The 18,593-nt window shown below is 42.0% G+C and overlaps 1 protein-coding gene across 1 annotated transcript in view; it reads left to right on the top strand.

The window, feature by feature from the left end:
• LOC126261115 (low-density lipoprotein receptor-related protein 8-like) overlaps positions 1-18,593 on the top strand; it is a 248,854-nt gene that overhangs the window by 105,336 nt on the left and 124,925 nt on the right. The window contains exon 3 of the mRNA XM_049958510.1: positions 3,912-3,959. Coding sequence (XP_049814467.1) covers positions 3,912-3,959 — 48 coding nt within the window. The remainder of the gene's footprint in view (positions 1-3,911; positions 3,960-18,593) is intronic.

Here is an 18,593-nt window from a genome sequence, read left to right as displayed (position 1 = left end):
TCTCAACGGACCAGCCTTCTTGAACGTCTTCAAGGATGTCTCGATCGCCTCCACTCTTGGAGCATCGAAACAGGCTTCCGCTTTTCTCCCAGTAAGACCGTTTGTGTTAATTTTTGGCGTCGTACGGAGTTTCTTCCACCCTCCTTACATCTAGGACAAGTCAACCTTCCGTTTTCGGACGTCGCTAAATTCTTGGGTCTTATGTTTGACAGAAAACTGTGCTGGTCCTCCCACGTTTCCTATCTTTCAGCTCGCTGTCTGCGATCCCTCAACACCCTCCGTGTCCTGAATGGTACCTCCTGGGGAGCGGACCGAGTGGTCCTTCTCCGCCTCTATCGCGCCTTAGTGCGCTCGAAATTGGACTATGGACTATGCCTGCTAATCCGGCCCATGACATTTTTTTCGACGCCTCCTTGGATGTAGGGTATGCAGGCCACCCTTCCTCCCTACTACCACCAGGAGTCCGCTTCCGTCAACTGCTCTATTCTTTACTACTATGCTCGGCCGTCTATTCTTCGGCGTCTCGACTCTATCCACCACCGTGGATTACGTTTAGTGTCTGGAGCTTTTTACACCAGCCCTGTGGAAAGCCTTTATACTGAGACTGCTGAACCTCCGCTGTCCACTCGGGGAGCAGTCCTTCTGAGTCGTTATGCTAGCCATCTGTCTTCGATGCCTGCTAATCCGGCCCATGACATTTTTTTCGACGCCTCCTTGGATGTAGGGTATGCAGGCCACCCTTCCTCCCTACTACCACCAGGAGTCCGCTTCCGTCAACTGCTCCATTCTCTTTCCTTCCGCTTTCCTAAAATCTTCTTGACAACTTGGGGTTCAGCACCGCCTTGGCTCCGTCCTCGGACCTGACTGCTCCGTGACCTTTGTCAATTTCCCAAGGATGGTACCCCTTCACTTGTTTATCGTCGGGCATTTGCTGCTCTATGTGCACAAATGAAGGAAGCCACATTTATTTACACTGATGGTTCGAAAACATCGTTAGGTGTAGGGAGTGCCTATATTGTTGGCGACACCCCAAATCGATTTCGGCTTCACGACCAGTGTTCGGTTTATACTGCGGAGCTTTACGCTGTTCTCCAGGCTGTCCAATACATCCGCCGCCATCAGCGGATACAGTATGTTATCTGTTCAGATTCTCTCAGCTCTCTCCTCAGTCTCCAAGCTCTCTACCCTGTCCACCCTCTGGTCCACCGGATTCAGGACTGCCTGCGCTTGCTCCACTTGGGGGGCGTCTCGGTGGCGTTCCTCTGGCTCCCAGGACACGTTGGTATCTGTGGAAATGAGGCTGCCGATATAGCGGCCAAGGCTGCAGTCTCTCTTCTTCGGCCAGCTATTCGATCGATTCCCTTCGCCGAACTACGGAGTGTTTTATGTCGTCGTGTTGTTCTTTTATGGCACGCACATTGGTCGACACTTCCCCATAATAAATTGCGGGACGTGAAAGCTCTTCCCTGTGCTTGGACCTCTTCCTCCCGAACGCGTCGTCGGGAGGAGGTAGTTTTAACTATACTCCGGATAGGGCACTGTCCTTTTAGCCATCGACATCTTTTAAGCAGCGATCCTCCCCCACTCTGTCCCCACTGCTCTCAGCTGTAGACGGTAAAACACCTTTTAATTGAGTGCCCCTATTTTACTCCGTTTCTCACCCGTCTACAGCTGTCGCCTGATATATCGTCCATTTTAGCAGATGACACGCGCTCAGCCGATCGCGTTCTCGAGTTTATTAGTGCCAGTGAGATGACGTCAGTCATTTGAAGCTCTTTTTGGGGACAACCAACCCCTTGCTGTAGTGGATTTTTAAGCTTTCCTTCTGCTTTTAGTTTCTCCAATTTTTTGAGTTTCGTTCCCATTGCTGCTGGTTTCCATTTTCGTTTTTTACCGTTTCCTAAGTTACAGAACGGGCGCTAATGACCACAGCAGTTTTGCGCCCCAAAACAAACAAAAAAAAATAGCTCTCAAGAGGACAGAAATTCGGCTGTTGAGGTGTAATATGTTTATTTTTTGATGATGTTATTGTATGTGTTAATATTTGTTAGGGAAAATGATATATTTGAAGAAGTGTGGTCAGAGAAACAGTTGTTAGGCAACAGTATCTGTGATTGCGATGGCAGCACTGTGGAGTCGTAGAATCTTTGACAGTCAGTAGTGAATAGCTGCGGTGTGCAGCAGGTGGGGTTCGTTGAGTGTACTCTGTAATGCGTGGACGCACTTTTGGAACTACGGGGGAAGTAGATTTATTATGAGGAGGAATGACGACTCAGAGCAAGGTTGGACAGGGGGATCACCATAGCGAAGATATGGTCTGCAAATGGGAAATCCATTGAGATAAAAAGGGCAGATTATTATTACACAGAACCTCCGCACGACTATCTCGAGAACGGCGAAGCTGTTCGAATGTTCACGTGCTACTGAAGTGAGCAGCTATAAAAAAGAGATAGGACAGTGAAACTACCGCTAGGCGCTTAATGGTAGGACGTCCACGACTGTTCACAAAACGTGGAGTTCGAAGACTCGTCTGCTTTGTAAAGTAGAATAGCTGGCGATCTGTGGCATATCTGCCGAAAGAGCACAATGCTGGTGCACGCACAAGTGTTTCGGAGCACACCGTTTTTTGTACATTGTTGAACATGGATCTCCGCAGCAGGCCACCCCTACTTGTTCACATGTTGACCCAACGACATCGTAAATTAAGATAGAAGTGGGCAGTAATCGAAGATACGCCGACAGCTGCGAACCACGTGCATCCCTTCATCTTTGACGTCTTCCCCCACGGCGATCTCATCTTTCAGCAGTATAACTGTCCGTGTCTCGGATACAGTGGTTTGAGGAGCATTATAGTGAACTCACGTGAATGTCTCGGCGACCAAATTCGCCTAATATAAATCCTATGAGACCCATCTGGGTCGTTATCGGGCGTCATCACTGATGACGCAAATCAGCGGCCCGTTATTTGCACGAATTACATGACCTGTGCGTAGACATCTAATAATGTCACATACCTCCACAAATCCATCAACAAACTGTCGGATCCGTGATACGCAGAATCAGTGATATATTTCGTTCCAAAGACGCACAAACAAGCTACTAAGCAGGTGGTCATAATGTTTTGGCTCATCAATGTATGTGAAACGTATGTGCATGTGCGTTCGCGGGCAGAGAGACGGGTAAAAGGTCCCTCCTAAATCCTTGGATCTATTTCAGCGAAGCTTCGTAGACATACTGCTTACTACCTGGAAAGAAATACTTTCGGGGTAAGAACCAGCAACTGCCTATTACGGTAGGAGTGATAACATGAGGTGAGAAGGGAAAATAGGAGATTGACAGGGGGAGAAGGTGGAGCTGGACAAAGGTAGAGGAGAAGAGGAGATGAGCAGAGGGAGGCTAAGTGAGAAATGGACAGAATGTGGGGGAAGGAGATGGACAGTGGGGGCAGGGGAGATAGAGGTGGACACAGGGGGGAGAGAGAGAGAGAGAGAGAGAGAGAGAGAAGTAAGCGGCTCATATAAGATTAGAATAAATATGTACATGTCCGTGCAACGCTGGGTACTTCGTTAATTTAGTGATTCTTTAACCAAGACGCCTTAATTCACGGTATACCAATCAGAAAGTCCATAATTACTATAGTAATTATTTCTGGAGTGAATGTTCAGTACTGTCAACAAGAAGTTACTATTTATTACATTTCGTCACACCGCTTTCAAGCGTGACACTTCTGACTGAACCTTAATACAAACTGCCTCGCTGGCTCTGAGCCCCGTGACACGTATCTAATAAAGCAGCTGCGTAAGCGCACGTAAGACGTAGCGCTAATGACTCCGCACCTTTTGTTGTTTGCTGTCTAGCTGAGTGGGTTGCGACTGACTGACTGACTGATTCGAATTCTCCTCCTGTTTCAGCACCCTCGAGCCATACATCAATGGGGCCAGAGCGAGTTTTCGACACCGGTAAGTGTTACAGGCCATTAAATTTCATGTTATGACAGCTGCGCAGAGTTGCTGTTGACATAACGTTCTGCTGAACGTTAGCAGCTGCCAACTTTTCCAGGCCCTCACACTCCGGCCTAAGGCCTCCTCTCAAAGTAAGAGCTTTATCCGCCGCCAGTGATAGTCTCAAAGACATGTGGCTTGAAACTGATTCACAACATGATGTGGAAATAACCCGTTTCCTAATGACATTTCCGTATTACCATCGAAACATTTTGTACCCCGAATTTCGTGGTTTGGTAGCAGCTTCCGCTTCAACATGTATTTTGTCCGTAGGCTGCTGCACTGTTAGTCCTTATTTGACAGGCTGTTTCTTATAGGGAAGCAGTGAATCGAAACCTTACTTGTTGTAAAATTTCAGTGGATCAGTTATACCTGCCGAATGGTACCCTTGGTGAAATCATTATCAGTAAAGAAGAGGAACAACCGAAGAACGATAAATTTGTTTGCACTAAAATATGTGCTCGTAAGCTCCAGTGTTCTCTGCAGATATTATGGGACCACTGATTCTGCTTTTGCGCTTGCTATTGCTTAATTACAAGTCAACAATTTTCAAAATTCCTGAAAAATTAAAACTGTGTGCCGGGCTAGAACTTGGCACCTTTGGCGGCAATAGTCTCGCCAGCTGAGCTACTCTGATGCGACTCGCAGCCCACCTTCACAGCTTCGATCCCTCCAGTCTTTCTCCTGGTTTCCAAACTCTACAGAATTTCTCTTGCGTACCTTGCTAGAAATGAAGTATGTCTTTCATAATTTGGTTAGCAAAAGCCTCTGGATTATAACGGGAATGAAGCTTTTATTAGGCTGCGGATTGTACCTTTTCATGAAGTTTATTAGAAACTGATTAACATTGTGCGTCCATCAAAGCCGAATGAATGTCTCCAGTCTAAAGCGCCGGACTAGCATATGGTTTCAATTTGTCAGCAAGTTCCACAAAAGCGCAAGCTTTGTTGTAGGGTAACACACTCATTCCAGAAACCATTTTCATCTTTCGACTTGCTCACCTCGGCGCCTTGCTCAAGCACTCACTGTTGAAACAAATTTATAGTTCTAGATTAAAGTGCTCAACAGTCGCGAAATTTCCTCCTAATACAATACAAACGAAATTCCCGACTACAAACCTCACCGAGGCAGATTATTTTCAATATTTTTTCAACCGCGAACCTTCAACGTTCGTAACAAAGAAAACTAAAGTCATAGAATTGCAACCAAAAGTAATGTACTGCACAACAAGAACAAACATTTAGAAGCAAGCATAGAAAAAGATGAGATATGGTTGACAGTCAAAGCAAATATCTGGGCGCGTAAAAGATGTAGATTATCACACGTTTATTTTTGTGTGCTGGCAGTGGTAATAGAGAACGAAAGACTAAATGGAAAATTTTAATGTCCAACCGCATTAATGCAGATCTCATCGAATGAAGACGCAGTTATATAACAAGAACCTTACGAAGTACTTTCCTTTGTTCAAACATATAATCTCTAAACACTTCTATGCAAAAAAGAATGACGAACCCACAAGAGAACACCCGACAGAAGAATTAGAAAACATATACTAATGAAAAAATAATTAAGGACCTGTCTATAAGACAATGAGCAGTGGGTAATAGCAGAAAAGGAAGACGCAAAATATAGGCTGCATAAATTATATTTTAAAAAATTACGTATGATTTCCCAAACACGGAGTGAACGATAAATGTGGGCACACAGCAACAGCTGATCATTTTGTGTTTAGAAGCAAGTATCGTAGATTACGTAATGTAATGGAGGAACCACACGGAGGAAGTCCAGAGAAAGTTCATTTGAAAGAATGGCCTAAGAGAAGTGGAGGAAGAGGTGATATTTCAGCAGAACGCCGTATGCAGAAATGAAGTCTTCATGGATCATAAGGTTTATCCCATGATGGAAGAACAAGAAATGGTACTAATCGTAAGAAAAAAACTAACATTTAGGGCATATTAATTACAGAAAACGTTTTGAGATCATCAGTTCACTCAGTTTTTAAGCAGTTAATATAGTTCAGGGTTTGAAAGTTTTCGTGGTAGCGTATCCTTCTCTCCCTCACTATTTCTCTTGCAGTGGCATCCTGATATTAAAATGTCCATGTTATGTCGTAGAATGGCACCACCCCTAGTCTGGAAATATTTTTACGATGTGATGTGTAAATGAAGTACAATGCTTCATTTGCTTTAAAAGATTAACGATTTGTCTGCCATTTCTATGAAATGATAGAAGAGGAAGGAAAGTATGGTAGCAGTATGAAATTAAGAAGTTAATTCATTTATATTTTACAATAAAATCAGAATGAATCTGGTCTATTGCCTGTGTCTACATAATATGCCTCTACCCGCTTGTAGTCCTCGAAAACGGGCAAATTAACACGAAAAACTCTTTTCAACCTTTAGCACAGATTATTCGTAATGCCCAAATAGTGGTATCATAGTCAATAACATGATTTTTAAGCAGTGTTTCAAAAAAATTATCGTTAATAGGAGAATACTGATGATTTTTTTGTGGTATTCAACTACTTACAACTTTTCGAGAAAAACAGCGAACGGTCATGTTTTATTTACTTATTTAATATTTTGATTCAACGTATCTTGAAACAGGGTCAAAATTTTTTAATCTTTAAGTGAAACAACAAATTTACCGTTACCAGTCTGTTTATTTATCTCCACGACGCGTTTCAGAGGTTTAAATCTCCATCAGGTGTATTTACATTTTTTAGTATGACGTGTCTGTGTGTTACGATTTTTTGGAGAACTTGTGGCGCTGTTCAGTGTATTGTTTCTTCAACTAGACAGTGCCACAACGTCCTTCAAAAAATCATAATACAACACACAGACACATGTCATACTAACAAATGTAAATCCACTTGATGATGGAGGTTTAAACCTTTGAAACGTGTCGTGGAGATAAAAAAAAAAACAAAAAAAGTCACTGTTAACCGAAAACTTGTTTCATTTAATGTCAATAACGGTCACGGTAAAGCCTAACCAAAAATGTTGGCATTTAAAGCTTCCAACCTTTGTTAAATTTCTACGTTTATTACAGGAAATAACAGGGATAAAAACCGAAAATTGATTATTTAGGAAACCGACTATTTTGAGCGGTTTTGGTAGTCCGATTGCACTGCAGTGGAAAAAATGTATAACCGAAACCCGGTTATTTCAGTAATAACAGGATTACCTAGAGGGAAGAGACAATAATAAACGGTAGCCTCGTCCCAGAATCGTAAGCTGGATCCACATGTGGAGTGAAGACGCAGCAAACACAAGATGCGAAGTACAGATGTCATTGACGTGAGGGCAGAAGCAAGTCCTTTGTCAGATGCAGCTGCTAACAGGCACTGCAAATAGCGTGACAGGCATGTGCTCTCTCTTCACAGAGTGGGACACAAATCACGGACTTAATAGTGGAGACCGCAGACTACATGCATTACTGCAAGAGCCCGGATGACGGCAGTGTAATTGCTGTTCCCGCCCAACGAATAACCGCGCGGCCGTGTGAACGCGCTACAGCCATTCCAAACAACGGCGCAACGAGCCGCATTGCTCATTAATGCGCGACAGAATTAATCGGCTGTAAATTGGGGAGGGCCGCCCCGTATTAGTTGCCGTGGCTTTGATGTATTTCGCAAAGCGGATTTGCCTCGTGTGTGCTCCCCCGTATCGGTATTAATACCGGTCGATAATTCCCTGAACCTAATGGACGCGTTGTCCTTATTTACGTTTCGAGGACTCTTTTGCAATAGAAGCGCAGAAAAAGCGTGTGTGGCAGAGGTAAATATTACGATAATCTCAATTGTTTGTGTTATTCATAAACATTTGGCTATACTCCGTAATATTTTCCCCGTATTCTGGAAGCTTGCGTGTGTGGAAAATTCTGTTCCCTGTTGGACATTCGGATTTCATAAATAACTTCACGCTAAGGGTATTACATGGTCAAAGCAAAGTTAAAACGGACAGTGACGAACTGAGAAATAAACATGGATTTCGAAACGTCCAAATATAATGACTGTATAGCATCCTCACCCAATTAAATGTCCAACAATTCGCCAGTAGTGGTTTTTTGTGGTATTATATCCAGTCACCAAAAGTCTTCGGCAACAGTTCTTTAGAGAAGAGGAGAGAACAAGAGGCAGGTATCGACTCTGATGTAGAAATAAATCCGGTTTTCGCCTGGTGATGTATAGAGGACAAATAACGTCTTATTTATACTTGCCATCGAATCGCCAGAGTTTCAGCGATAGCAGTAGTTAAGTATGTGTACATCTGTTAAAACGTTTTTGTTAATAGACTGTAATTACAATGAGATCATCCGAAAGCACCGCCAGTGGGAAGCTGTCTTTTTGGCGTCACAACGGTTTTATGTTTTGCGACAAGTTACTGGAAGCGTTACACAGTAAGATAACAACATCAGAAATTGAATTCACGTGTACTGTAGTGTAGTATAGCATTGTGTAGTGTACTGCACTGCAGTGGTCTAACTAAATACACCCAGTACACGGGAAAGTACATGTGAAGGTTGCAAAGAAATTACAACTTAACCTCTGATTTGGCTGTATTCGAGCGCACTCGTTGCACTAAACTTCTAAGAGCTAATATTGTTGCAGATCATTCTTACTTAGACTGTAATATCTCTCTCTCTCTCTCTCTCTCTCTCTCTCTCTCTGTGTGTGTGTGTGTGTGTGTGTGTGTGTGTGTGTGTGTGTGTGTGTGTGTGTGTGTGTGTGTGTGTGACTTATCACGTGCAATTGTATGACGGTGGATTATTAGTCTGCTAAATGTCTACAAGATAGTGCTACGCATCATTAATCTTAGGCTCTAATTTAAAATTTCAAATACATATAACGCACAAATATTTGGTACTTGCATTAAGTGAAAAGTGTTAGATACTTAATACAATTGGAAAACGAATACAATCCTGACGCGATTTTTACGTGAAATATTATTTTTATTTAAAATAAACTGCAGCCTAGATAACGACTGAGTTGATGGAAGTTATTGGGGAACTGGACCAGAGCCATAGGTCGTTTATTGCTGGATAAATGAATCTGAGCGTTGTCTCTCGAGAAGACTAGACAGAGGCGTTTTCCTGAACATGAACATGTTGTAGATAAGATTCAAGATCTATTGATAGGCGACCATCGCACTAAGATTCGTGACACTTTGGAGCTATTTAGCGTTTTATATAACGGAGTTCGTAAGATACTAAATGGAAAGCGTTAGATCAAGAATTTGAGTGCATCATTGGTGTGACGTTTCTTGACTTCAAACCAGAAACACTCGAGGAAGGACATTTAAGTATAGCTTACGGAAAAATTTAAAAGTCTGACTTTCTCGTGTCATTGTGGAGGAAGAGAGAAAATAAGATCTAAAATACAGGATTAGCGAAGGAAAACGCGCTCTTGCATCTGGTGAATATATCTGCTCACACACCGACCTTGGTGACGGAAAACTATGCCTAAAGGGTTTCATAACAGTTGCCCACTCACACTGTTCAAAACATGGGACCGAACGCGAAAATTTTTTTCTAAACTCCAGAAATGACGTCAAGAGGAGGACATTTTCGTTTAATTTTTACATCCTTTGTAAGTGGTGTGTTACGCATAACTGTAAACCAATCTTTTTATAGGGCAGTAAAAACATCTCACAACCAAATTCAGTGAGCTGACTGGAAACTATCTTGGGGGGAAAAAAACCCTTACCGTTGTGTAACGTAATCAGCACTGACGGCAATTTCAGTGCGTAGAATTCATACGTCTGTTAGAAATAATACTGCATATACTTTCGGAGAATATCCACGTTCGTCATTAGTTAAATCTAGTTACTGATAAAACAAACATCGCCGGCCGGTGTGGCCGTGCGGTTCTAGGCACTTCCGTCTGGAACCGCGTGACCGCTACGGTCGCAGGTTCGAATCCTGCCTCGGGCATGGATATGTGTGATGTCCCTAGGTTGGTTAGGTTTAAGTAGTTCTAAGTTCTAGGGGACTGATGACCACAGATGTTAAGTCCCACAGTGCTCAGAGCCATTTGAACCATTTGAAAACAAACATCATTCAGTTTTATACCGGTTACTGTGGCATCTTTGCAGGTTGTCCTAGACATTTAAAGTAAAAAATGCGCTTGTCTGTCTAAAATGACTATCCTTTTTTCAATGCAGAAGCTATAATCACTTTGAATAGTAACTGGATAAAATAGTCAGTAAGCGGTTAGTAGTAACGACTAACCCACGTATAAAACATCTTGAAATGAACATTTAAACGATAAACGGTTTTCTTTTCGTCGTTTTGTAACACAGTAAGGGAGAAAAAGTTGATAAAAATTTGGAAATTATTTTTAAAGTTTGTTGGTAGTCGCTAAGTGTTACCGTTCTCAAATAATGCGTAAATATACATAGTCTGGCTAATTTGCCCTCCGTGCGTTACGCAGCTTGAAGACAAGTACAGTTTGGAACTTTAATATTTGACATAATGTTAAACCTTTAACATAAGATTATGCCTAACTAATGAGTAGTTATGAGAAAATTTTAATTTTTTTTGAATTCGGTCAATAATTATATAAAATACTGAAAAATCAAATTTTTTGTGCTCCTGAACTCATTCGCTCGGCAACCTACAAGTGGGAAGAGTTCGTAGTTTTAGTCGTTCGGACTCTGTCCACTAAATAATGCTTTAAAAATTCCAAAACTAAATGCAAAATGATAAAAATTGAAAAGAACGTTTAGACTCATTTTGTGCTAGTCAACATTAGGTCTAATCCATGATGCCTGCTTTCATAATACATGTGTTTCTACATTTACGTCGAATGATAGTGAATTGTGTTAATCACTAAGTTTCAGTACTGTTCGTTCACCACAACTTGCATACTGTAGCACAGGGAGTTGAAGACACGTGAAGGGCGACAACGTGTTAATGTCTCTTACTGGAGCTTTACCGGATACACATAATCGGCGAATGCTGCTCAAAGTCCTCTGTGAAACTCTAGTCTAGCGACGGGTACAGAGTTGGTGGGAACATAATTGTTCTGAAATACATTTTTATGGTTTGTTGAAAGTGTAATGCTATAGACTGTGTCGTACCGCCGAGACAGTAGTCTGTCAAACTCAGCCCAATCAGACATAGCTCAGATGGTAGCTGGACAGGCCTACAACCGGTTCCATCCAACAGTTGAATTCATAATCTCACAAAAATTTATATTATGTTCTTTAAAACAAGCAATAATAACCCTTTAGCACCAGAAGTAGACATTAATGTTCATACAGTGAATGAAGTAAATTCTGTATAATTACTTGGGTTTCGGCTAGATACCAACTTAGAGTGAAGCCAGCTCATGGATAAACCCGAGACATCCTTTGTATTAAGTAATCAAGCTCAGTTCAGCGTGTCATCTCTTTAGAAGCCATTCTCATGGTGTCAACCTAAAGGCAATTGTGTTCGCTTATTTCGCAAATCTATCCTCCCAATTGTCAAACGGAGGTATGTTCTGCCGCGGTACACCTAAAGTAAATGAAGTTTGTTCAGCAGAATGTAGCAGTGAGAATATTGCATGAAGCAGATAACTGTACAGCTTACAGAAGCCCTTTTAATACTATTTGAATCCTTACAATCACTCTCCAACACATTCACTCCTTAATGGTTTTTGTTGCCGATAGTAAAAAACCAGTTTCACCTGCAATATAATACACAATCACAACACAAGACAGAAAAATAATTTTCGTTAAGTCTTTCGATTTCTTGTTAAAGATACCGCGTCTTTTTCATTGATTCTATGAATTACCTGACTATCTACTGATTCAGGGGTTGAAAAATTGTGTTAGTTACATGGCTAGTACAAGTGCTAACTGTAAAACTGTGTGGTAATTCTTTAATACAATAATGTATAAGTTTTGTGCTAAAACCGACTGCGAGAAAGGATATGGCATGTTGTGCTGCGAAAATATGGGTTTTCGTTTTCTTTCTCGCAGTCAGTGTTAACAACGATAGCAAGGGCATTTTAATCATCAGAGAAAGAGCTTCTGCCATACATATTCTTTCCCGTTAAATATAATTTTAAACAACAATTGTATACACAATAATGTGCTGTTCTGTTTCCTTCCTAAGAGTCGGTTGTAAGAGAAAACTGGAAAGCTGTATTTATGGCGAACTATGTAATCGTACCCGTTCGCAGAGTAAAACCATGCGAAATACTGTCATTGATGCTACCATTCTTACCGATCTAGCAGCTGGAGAGGTCTCTCTCTCTCTCTCTCTCTCTCTCTCTCTCTCTCTCTCTCTCTCTCTCTCACACACACACACACACCATATACTGATGACCGAAATCAATTTAGACATTCATTTAGACAACTTCAGTTTCTAGTCGAGGTTCCAAGTGCAATAACAATAAACAAGACCTAAGGTGTGTGTGTGTGTGTGTGTGTGTGTGTGTGTGTGTGTGTGTGTGAGAGAGAGAGAGAGAGAGAGAGAGAGAGAGAGAGAGAGAGAGAGAGAGAGAGAGTGGGGGGGGGGGGCAGGAAATAGATAAGAAGAGGGGGAAGGACGTGGTAGACAAAATGGGGCTGAGGAGATTAGGACGTACATCAAATTCATATACATGTTCAGAAATTGTGAATCATTGTCCGGTTCGCCAGTGTACTATAAAAAGGACTCATTATTTATAGATGTCAAAATTATTTGCTTTGAAAAATTCCATTGTTATGAAGTAAAAATTAGAGTACTAACAGCAACTATACAGTAAGACTGAGGAGACAGCAGCTACTTCCAAAGTAGCCATTTTCTTACTAATTTAATCAAATAAATTTATAAGGCATAAATGAGAATAGCATTAATCATATAAGATAGTTTGTTAATATGGTATGCAGATTAAATTACTTTGACGTCTTCGTCTTAAGTTCATGTATATTTTCACTTGTTCTGAAAGTTCTCTTTCTTGAGGGGCTCTACAAAACACGATGGATGAATCAATCAATCTATGTAAGTCACCGTGACGAGCTTCAGGACTTTCCTGCACAACTTAACCGCCGATTAATGACATTTGAGAGATATGATTCAGGAGTGAAAAAAAAGCGCCAGTTTTCCGCTGCGCTACAGGAAGGCGACGTGTGGTAACGATAAACAGCCCCTCCAGAGGACATCCGCCAATGCGTCACACAGGAGGGTGGGCCGCCCCCTCGCGGCGTGTTACCCCGTCCGTAAAATTAACGGATACCGCCTCCATACGGCCCGGCCGCCCCTCTGCGTTGGTGGCGCACCCTCCTTGTGACCGTGCCGGCTCTTCAAAGAGAAAAGACCTTTTCAGCGCGTGATTTTATTACCTCCAGGAGAGAAGTAATTTAGTCTCTCCCAGTGAGATGAGTCCTGAATAGATCCTGCATACTACGTCTACGCTATAAATTTTAAGAGGCGGTAATACGCGAATAACAGGGAGGTTTACTAATATTATGCGTACGCTGCAACGAAAGCTAGATGTACTTTTTAGCGAATATAAATGATAGGGATCTGCAACACTATGCAAGGCTATGACGTTAAAACACGTCAGTCTCGCCAAGTGATGAGACGCAAGGTCAAATAACAAAGAAAAAGGAACCAATTAAATCCAGATTTATGTTCCTACTGAATACTGATCCCTTCGTAAAAGTTAACATTATGCAGTATTTAATTTCTTAACGTAACGGGGGCTATTCGGAAACTAAGGTCTGATCGATCGCGAAATGGAAACTATAGTGATAACTCGAAGTTTTGTATAGATGTGTTGGTCAGTGTCTGTACGAGGGTAATCCCAAAAATAAGGTCTCCTATTTTTTTATAAGTACATAGGCCTGTTTATTTCTACAGTGGTTTACATCAGTTTACGGCTTGAACATTTATCTATTTTTCGACATAATCACCGTTTCTGTCGATGCACTTTTGTAGATGCTGTGGCAGTTTTTGTATGCCGATGTCATACCAGCTCGCCGCCATGCTGTTCAGAAAGTTATGAACCTCTTCTTTCACCTCGTCGTCGGAGCTGAATCGCTTTTCGGTCAAATGTTCTTTTAACCTAGGGAACAGGTGATAGACACTGGGCGCCAAGTCAGGACTATAGGGGAGGTGGGTGATTATGTTCCACTGAAACTGTTGCAGGAGAGCAACGGTTTGCCGAGCGATGTGTGGACGACTTTACTTTTGGTATTACCCTCGTAATACGGCCTTTGACCGGGCCATGTCTCTCGTTTCATTCTGATAGTGCACAGAGAGCAGGTAGAGGTTTACAAGGGAAACTCCTTATCGCACTCCCCTCAGATTTAGTGGTAAGATGGTCCAGTGGATAGCGCGCCTAAAACTGAGCATAAATCAAGCATGAAAACAGGAAGGTGCACTGAACAGTGGGAAAAAAGTGAGCAGTCCAAGTTTAACAAGTACAATATTGGGCGCAGACGAACAGCCGTGGCGTCGTGGTCAAGCGGTCACGAAGTTGGACTATGAAGCGGAAGAGCCGGCTTCGTGCCTTTCATTTTTATTTAAATTTTTTTCACAACATTATGAACTATCTGTTCGGTCATTGAAATGTTTGTTCTCTGCATGTAGTCTTGCCAGTTGTCATAAAGATTGCTTATAGAATGAGTCATATTGTAAGAATACGTTACCGTAGCAAGTAAACGTGATGAATAGTAAGAGCAGTCGAGATACCGTATAGATGTCACCCAGAAATGAAAACAATAAATAAATTTGTATGAACTGTGTTACAAGAGGGGAATTAAAGAGTCAAAACTTCCAAAATGGAACGTAACTTAAAGAAAGGTTAAAAACATATGTTTCGACAGAGCACAGAGAAACGGTGTAATTGTGAAACTGTTGCGTTCATTTGTTGCATCCTATGTGACAAAGTACTATGTTTTCACCTTGTCCTTCCGAGTGATGTCATTCACATTCATACGAAGACTTAAATCGGGCAAGGAGGCACATCTCACTCACTCACCAGACGTACGAATTAGATGCGTCGGTAAGAGATTCCTGTCATGTGACACACATACTTTCACTAATGCCGTGTATGACACACAAGACGTGTTTTCTGGTGGAAGATTCGGTTGACTTGTCGCCTTGTGTCTGCGGTTCTCATTCGACAGCCACATCCTTTCGGCTGCTAATAGAGTAGTTATGCAGAATCAATTGTTATAGGTACCTTCCTTACACTTCGCTGTTGCAAACGGGCGTTACACCACGACCCAGACACATGTGAGTACATCTAACAGCGAAAAACAAAAGTTTTTGATACGATGGAGAATTGAACATGGCTCGCCCGCTTGGCAGTCAAACACCTTAACCGCTTAAACACGACGCCACTGCTCTCTCAGGCTCCTCTATATTTCCCTTCCTTTCCTTGGACCGTTCGCTGTTTCAGGTTTTTTCTTCTCTTTTTTTCTTTTTTCCTTTTTTCTTTTTTCTTTCTTTTTCTTTTTCTTTTTTTCCACAGTTCAGAACACCTCATTCCTGTTTTCTTACTTGATCTGTGTTCAGTTTTTGACTGGCTGTCCACTGCGCCCTCTTACCACAAAATGTGAGGGGGATACGATGGGGATTTTCCCTTGTTAGAAAATTGTGCCTCCCGCCAACTAAGAGCGCCTGTGAGAGATTTCGCCTACTTTCATTCAACCCACACAACGTGTCTGTCATGCATTTATGTAGGGGACTATGAGGACGCCCCTGCAGTGTTTTCGGTGGGAAGCGTTTGGTCACCCACCATACAGCCCGGACTTGGCTCCCTCTGATTTTCATCTCTGCTCACATGAAGCGCTGTCTATGAAGACAAGATTTTGGCACAAACTAAAAGCTGCAGATTGGCGTAGAGAATTGATGGAAAGCACAGGTGGCTGTCTTCTACTACTATGGTGTTGGAAAGTTGGTACACCGCTCGACAAATGTCTCAGTTGGAGCGGCGACTATGTAGAGAAGTACTGGAAGGTGTAGGTAACTGTTTCAAATAAAACACTTTTTTTTTTAATTTTCATTATGATTTCCACTTCGCAACTGATCGGACTTTACTTTCCAAATAGCCCTCGTATTCCAACGCGTCCATAATATTACATGCAGATTTCCCCATAAAAGAAAAACGAGAGTGTGAAGAATCATAGGCATCCTTACATACTGCAGAGCGGTATCGGAACAATTGATACGTGATGCGATAGTCATGAGGTAACTTTGTAATTTATAGGAAATAGCGACAACCGTTGGGATACGTTGAATATTTCAGCGGCTCCTCTTGAAAACGACGTCTTGATACAGAAAACGTCGTCCTCCTTCACTTCAGTTGGCATCTAGACAGGCTGTGAAACCTATGAGGAACATAGGGATTATCCTCTTTGTATATTTTCACTGGGTATAACTTTGCCACTGCCTTTCTGAGCAGTTCGCAGGAGATCTGTTTTTGAGGTCTGAAGCATACTGAGTACTGGGGACTTGGAGGTCCAGCGGATTGACACTCTGTAAAGACCAGTTACAAAGACACGAAAAGTGAATATTTAGCGATTTGGGTATTTCTTGAATATCAGATCAATCGCAAAACTGAAGTAGATTTGCTATCAAATAAACTGGTGTGTAGTTACGCTGTGGAAGTAAATTCAAGAGCTGCCTACTGAAAATACTATCTCTTGTGGACCATCAGCCCTCCGTGCTTTGCAGAGCGCGTCTTTCGTTTATGTGCCTTATTCGGCCCTTGTTGGACTTAACCATGTTAGTAGTGGAAGAAGAGGATTTCTGGTGCACTTCTGATATTATATTGATGTCAAATTAACTATGCAAATTAAGTAATTGATCAATTAATTCCCTCCTGCCTCCGATGACGTCATGGGTTTTCCCCAGCCGGCACGTGCACCCACATTTTAGTCAATAAGATACACCGCCGCCTCTATCTTTTATTTCAACCATCCTGTGTGTTGTGGGAGCAGCAAAATTTAGACCATGCGATTTCCAGCTTACTGTGAGAGCCAATGGAGCGAAACGTGTTAATGTCGGTCTAGCACCTGACACAGACCTCAAATTTATGTTAGAAAGACAATATGTATGGCTGTGTACATTGCTGTAATCATAAACTTCTTTGATGTCTTACAGCAAAAAAACAATGTTTCAAACTGCTTAAGAAACACCACTACTAGAACCCTGTATTTGTGACTGATTGTCTGTGGTATTTGTTATTGCTCCAGTACGGGCCACAAAATTTCACATGGGTCCGCGGAAGAGACTTCAGTCATTGACCGCCATCTCCAGTGGACCAATACACGTACAGTATATTTAATGGTATCACCACATATGATCGATGTCAACACACAGACGGTATACCAGAAGAGAGAGAAGACTTGAAATCTTATTGAGTCTCTACAGGTGCCGTTAGCGAAGGCTTTATAGTTCGATTTTTACTCCGTGGGATATTATGGGCAGTCATTCGATATTATACACAATCACTCGATATCAATAAATCGTAGGTGTTATGCTTCTGAATGTCTTTATGCAGCCCATGTATATTCCACACGTCTGACAATTTCTTTCTGTAGGTCAGTGTGCTATTTTCCTAGTTTGATAGCTCCCTACCCAGTCAGTGACGGATGGAAGATTAGATGACATTCTAACTAATGGAATAGTGCTGTCGGAACGTGATGGGTTCCGAGATAATTAGTGGGCGTCTGTGACTTGGCAGGGGACATCTCTTACGCATCTAAATAAAGTGGATTCAAATGTTATCTAAGATTGGAGGATTCGTGAGAATACGGCAGGTAAACGATACTTTGACGAAAGGGGAATTAGAGGTGAGCTGTCTGCCGTTTCTTCTCAGTATTGTGGGCAAATATATTACAACCACACGTCTGACGAATTGACTGCAATGAGAGAATTAGGGACTAAGACAAAGGTTTCTACAGAGAGACAATCAGCAGCAGACGTTCTTCTTTTTTGTTTTCTCGATAAATAAGAGACAACATTCTTCCGTGGGTTTTGTGTGCCTATAAATAAATGGAGTGACATTTAATAGGTAGACTAAATTTATATCTACGTCTGTATGCATACGTTGGAAGCCATCGTACGGTGCATGGCGTGAGGTATCATGTGCCACTACTAGTCATTTTCATTCCAAATCCACTCGGAAATAGAGCGAGGTAGATGATGACCGTCTATATGTCTCTGTAAGAGTGCTAATTTATCTGATCTTATCTTTGTGGTTCGCATGCGAAATGTATGTTCACTACAGTAGAATCCTTCTGCAGTCAGCTTCAAATGTCTGTTCTCAATAGCGTTCCTTGTAAAGAACATCGCATTCACTCCAGTGATTCCCATTTGAGTTTTCAAAGCATCCTCCGAGTAATATAGCAGGAGCCAATAGGAATGCTTCTAGAGGGCTATACTGTTAGGAAAACCTAGGTCTGCAGCCCCCTACACGTTTGGGATTTGGCAGTCAGTAGGGGACAGGTATTTTGCTATTTCTCATTTGGTCAGCCTTTCTGGGATGTTTCGAAAACACAACTCAGAAAGTTTCGTTTTGCAGAAGGGATGAGAGGAACATCATGGTATTTGCACCGGGGACATTTCAGCGCACAGTCCTCCTGTGGATGATAGGACAACTTTGCG

Source organism: Schistocerca nitens, chromosome 1 (genome assembly GCF_023898315.1).
Source record: "Schistocerca nitens isolate TAMUIC-IGC-003100 chromosome 1, iqSchNite1.1, whole genome shotgun sequence".
Lineage (NCBI taxonomy): Eukaryota > Metazoa > Arthropoda > Insecta > Orthoptera > Acrididae > Schistocerca > Schistocerca nitens.
The sequence above is the reverse complement of the archived record's forward strand: the minus strand, read 5'-3'. Positions and strand labels throughout refer to the sequence as shown.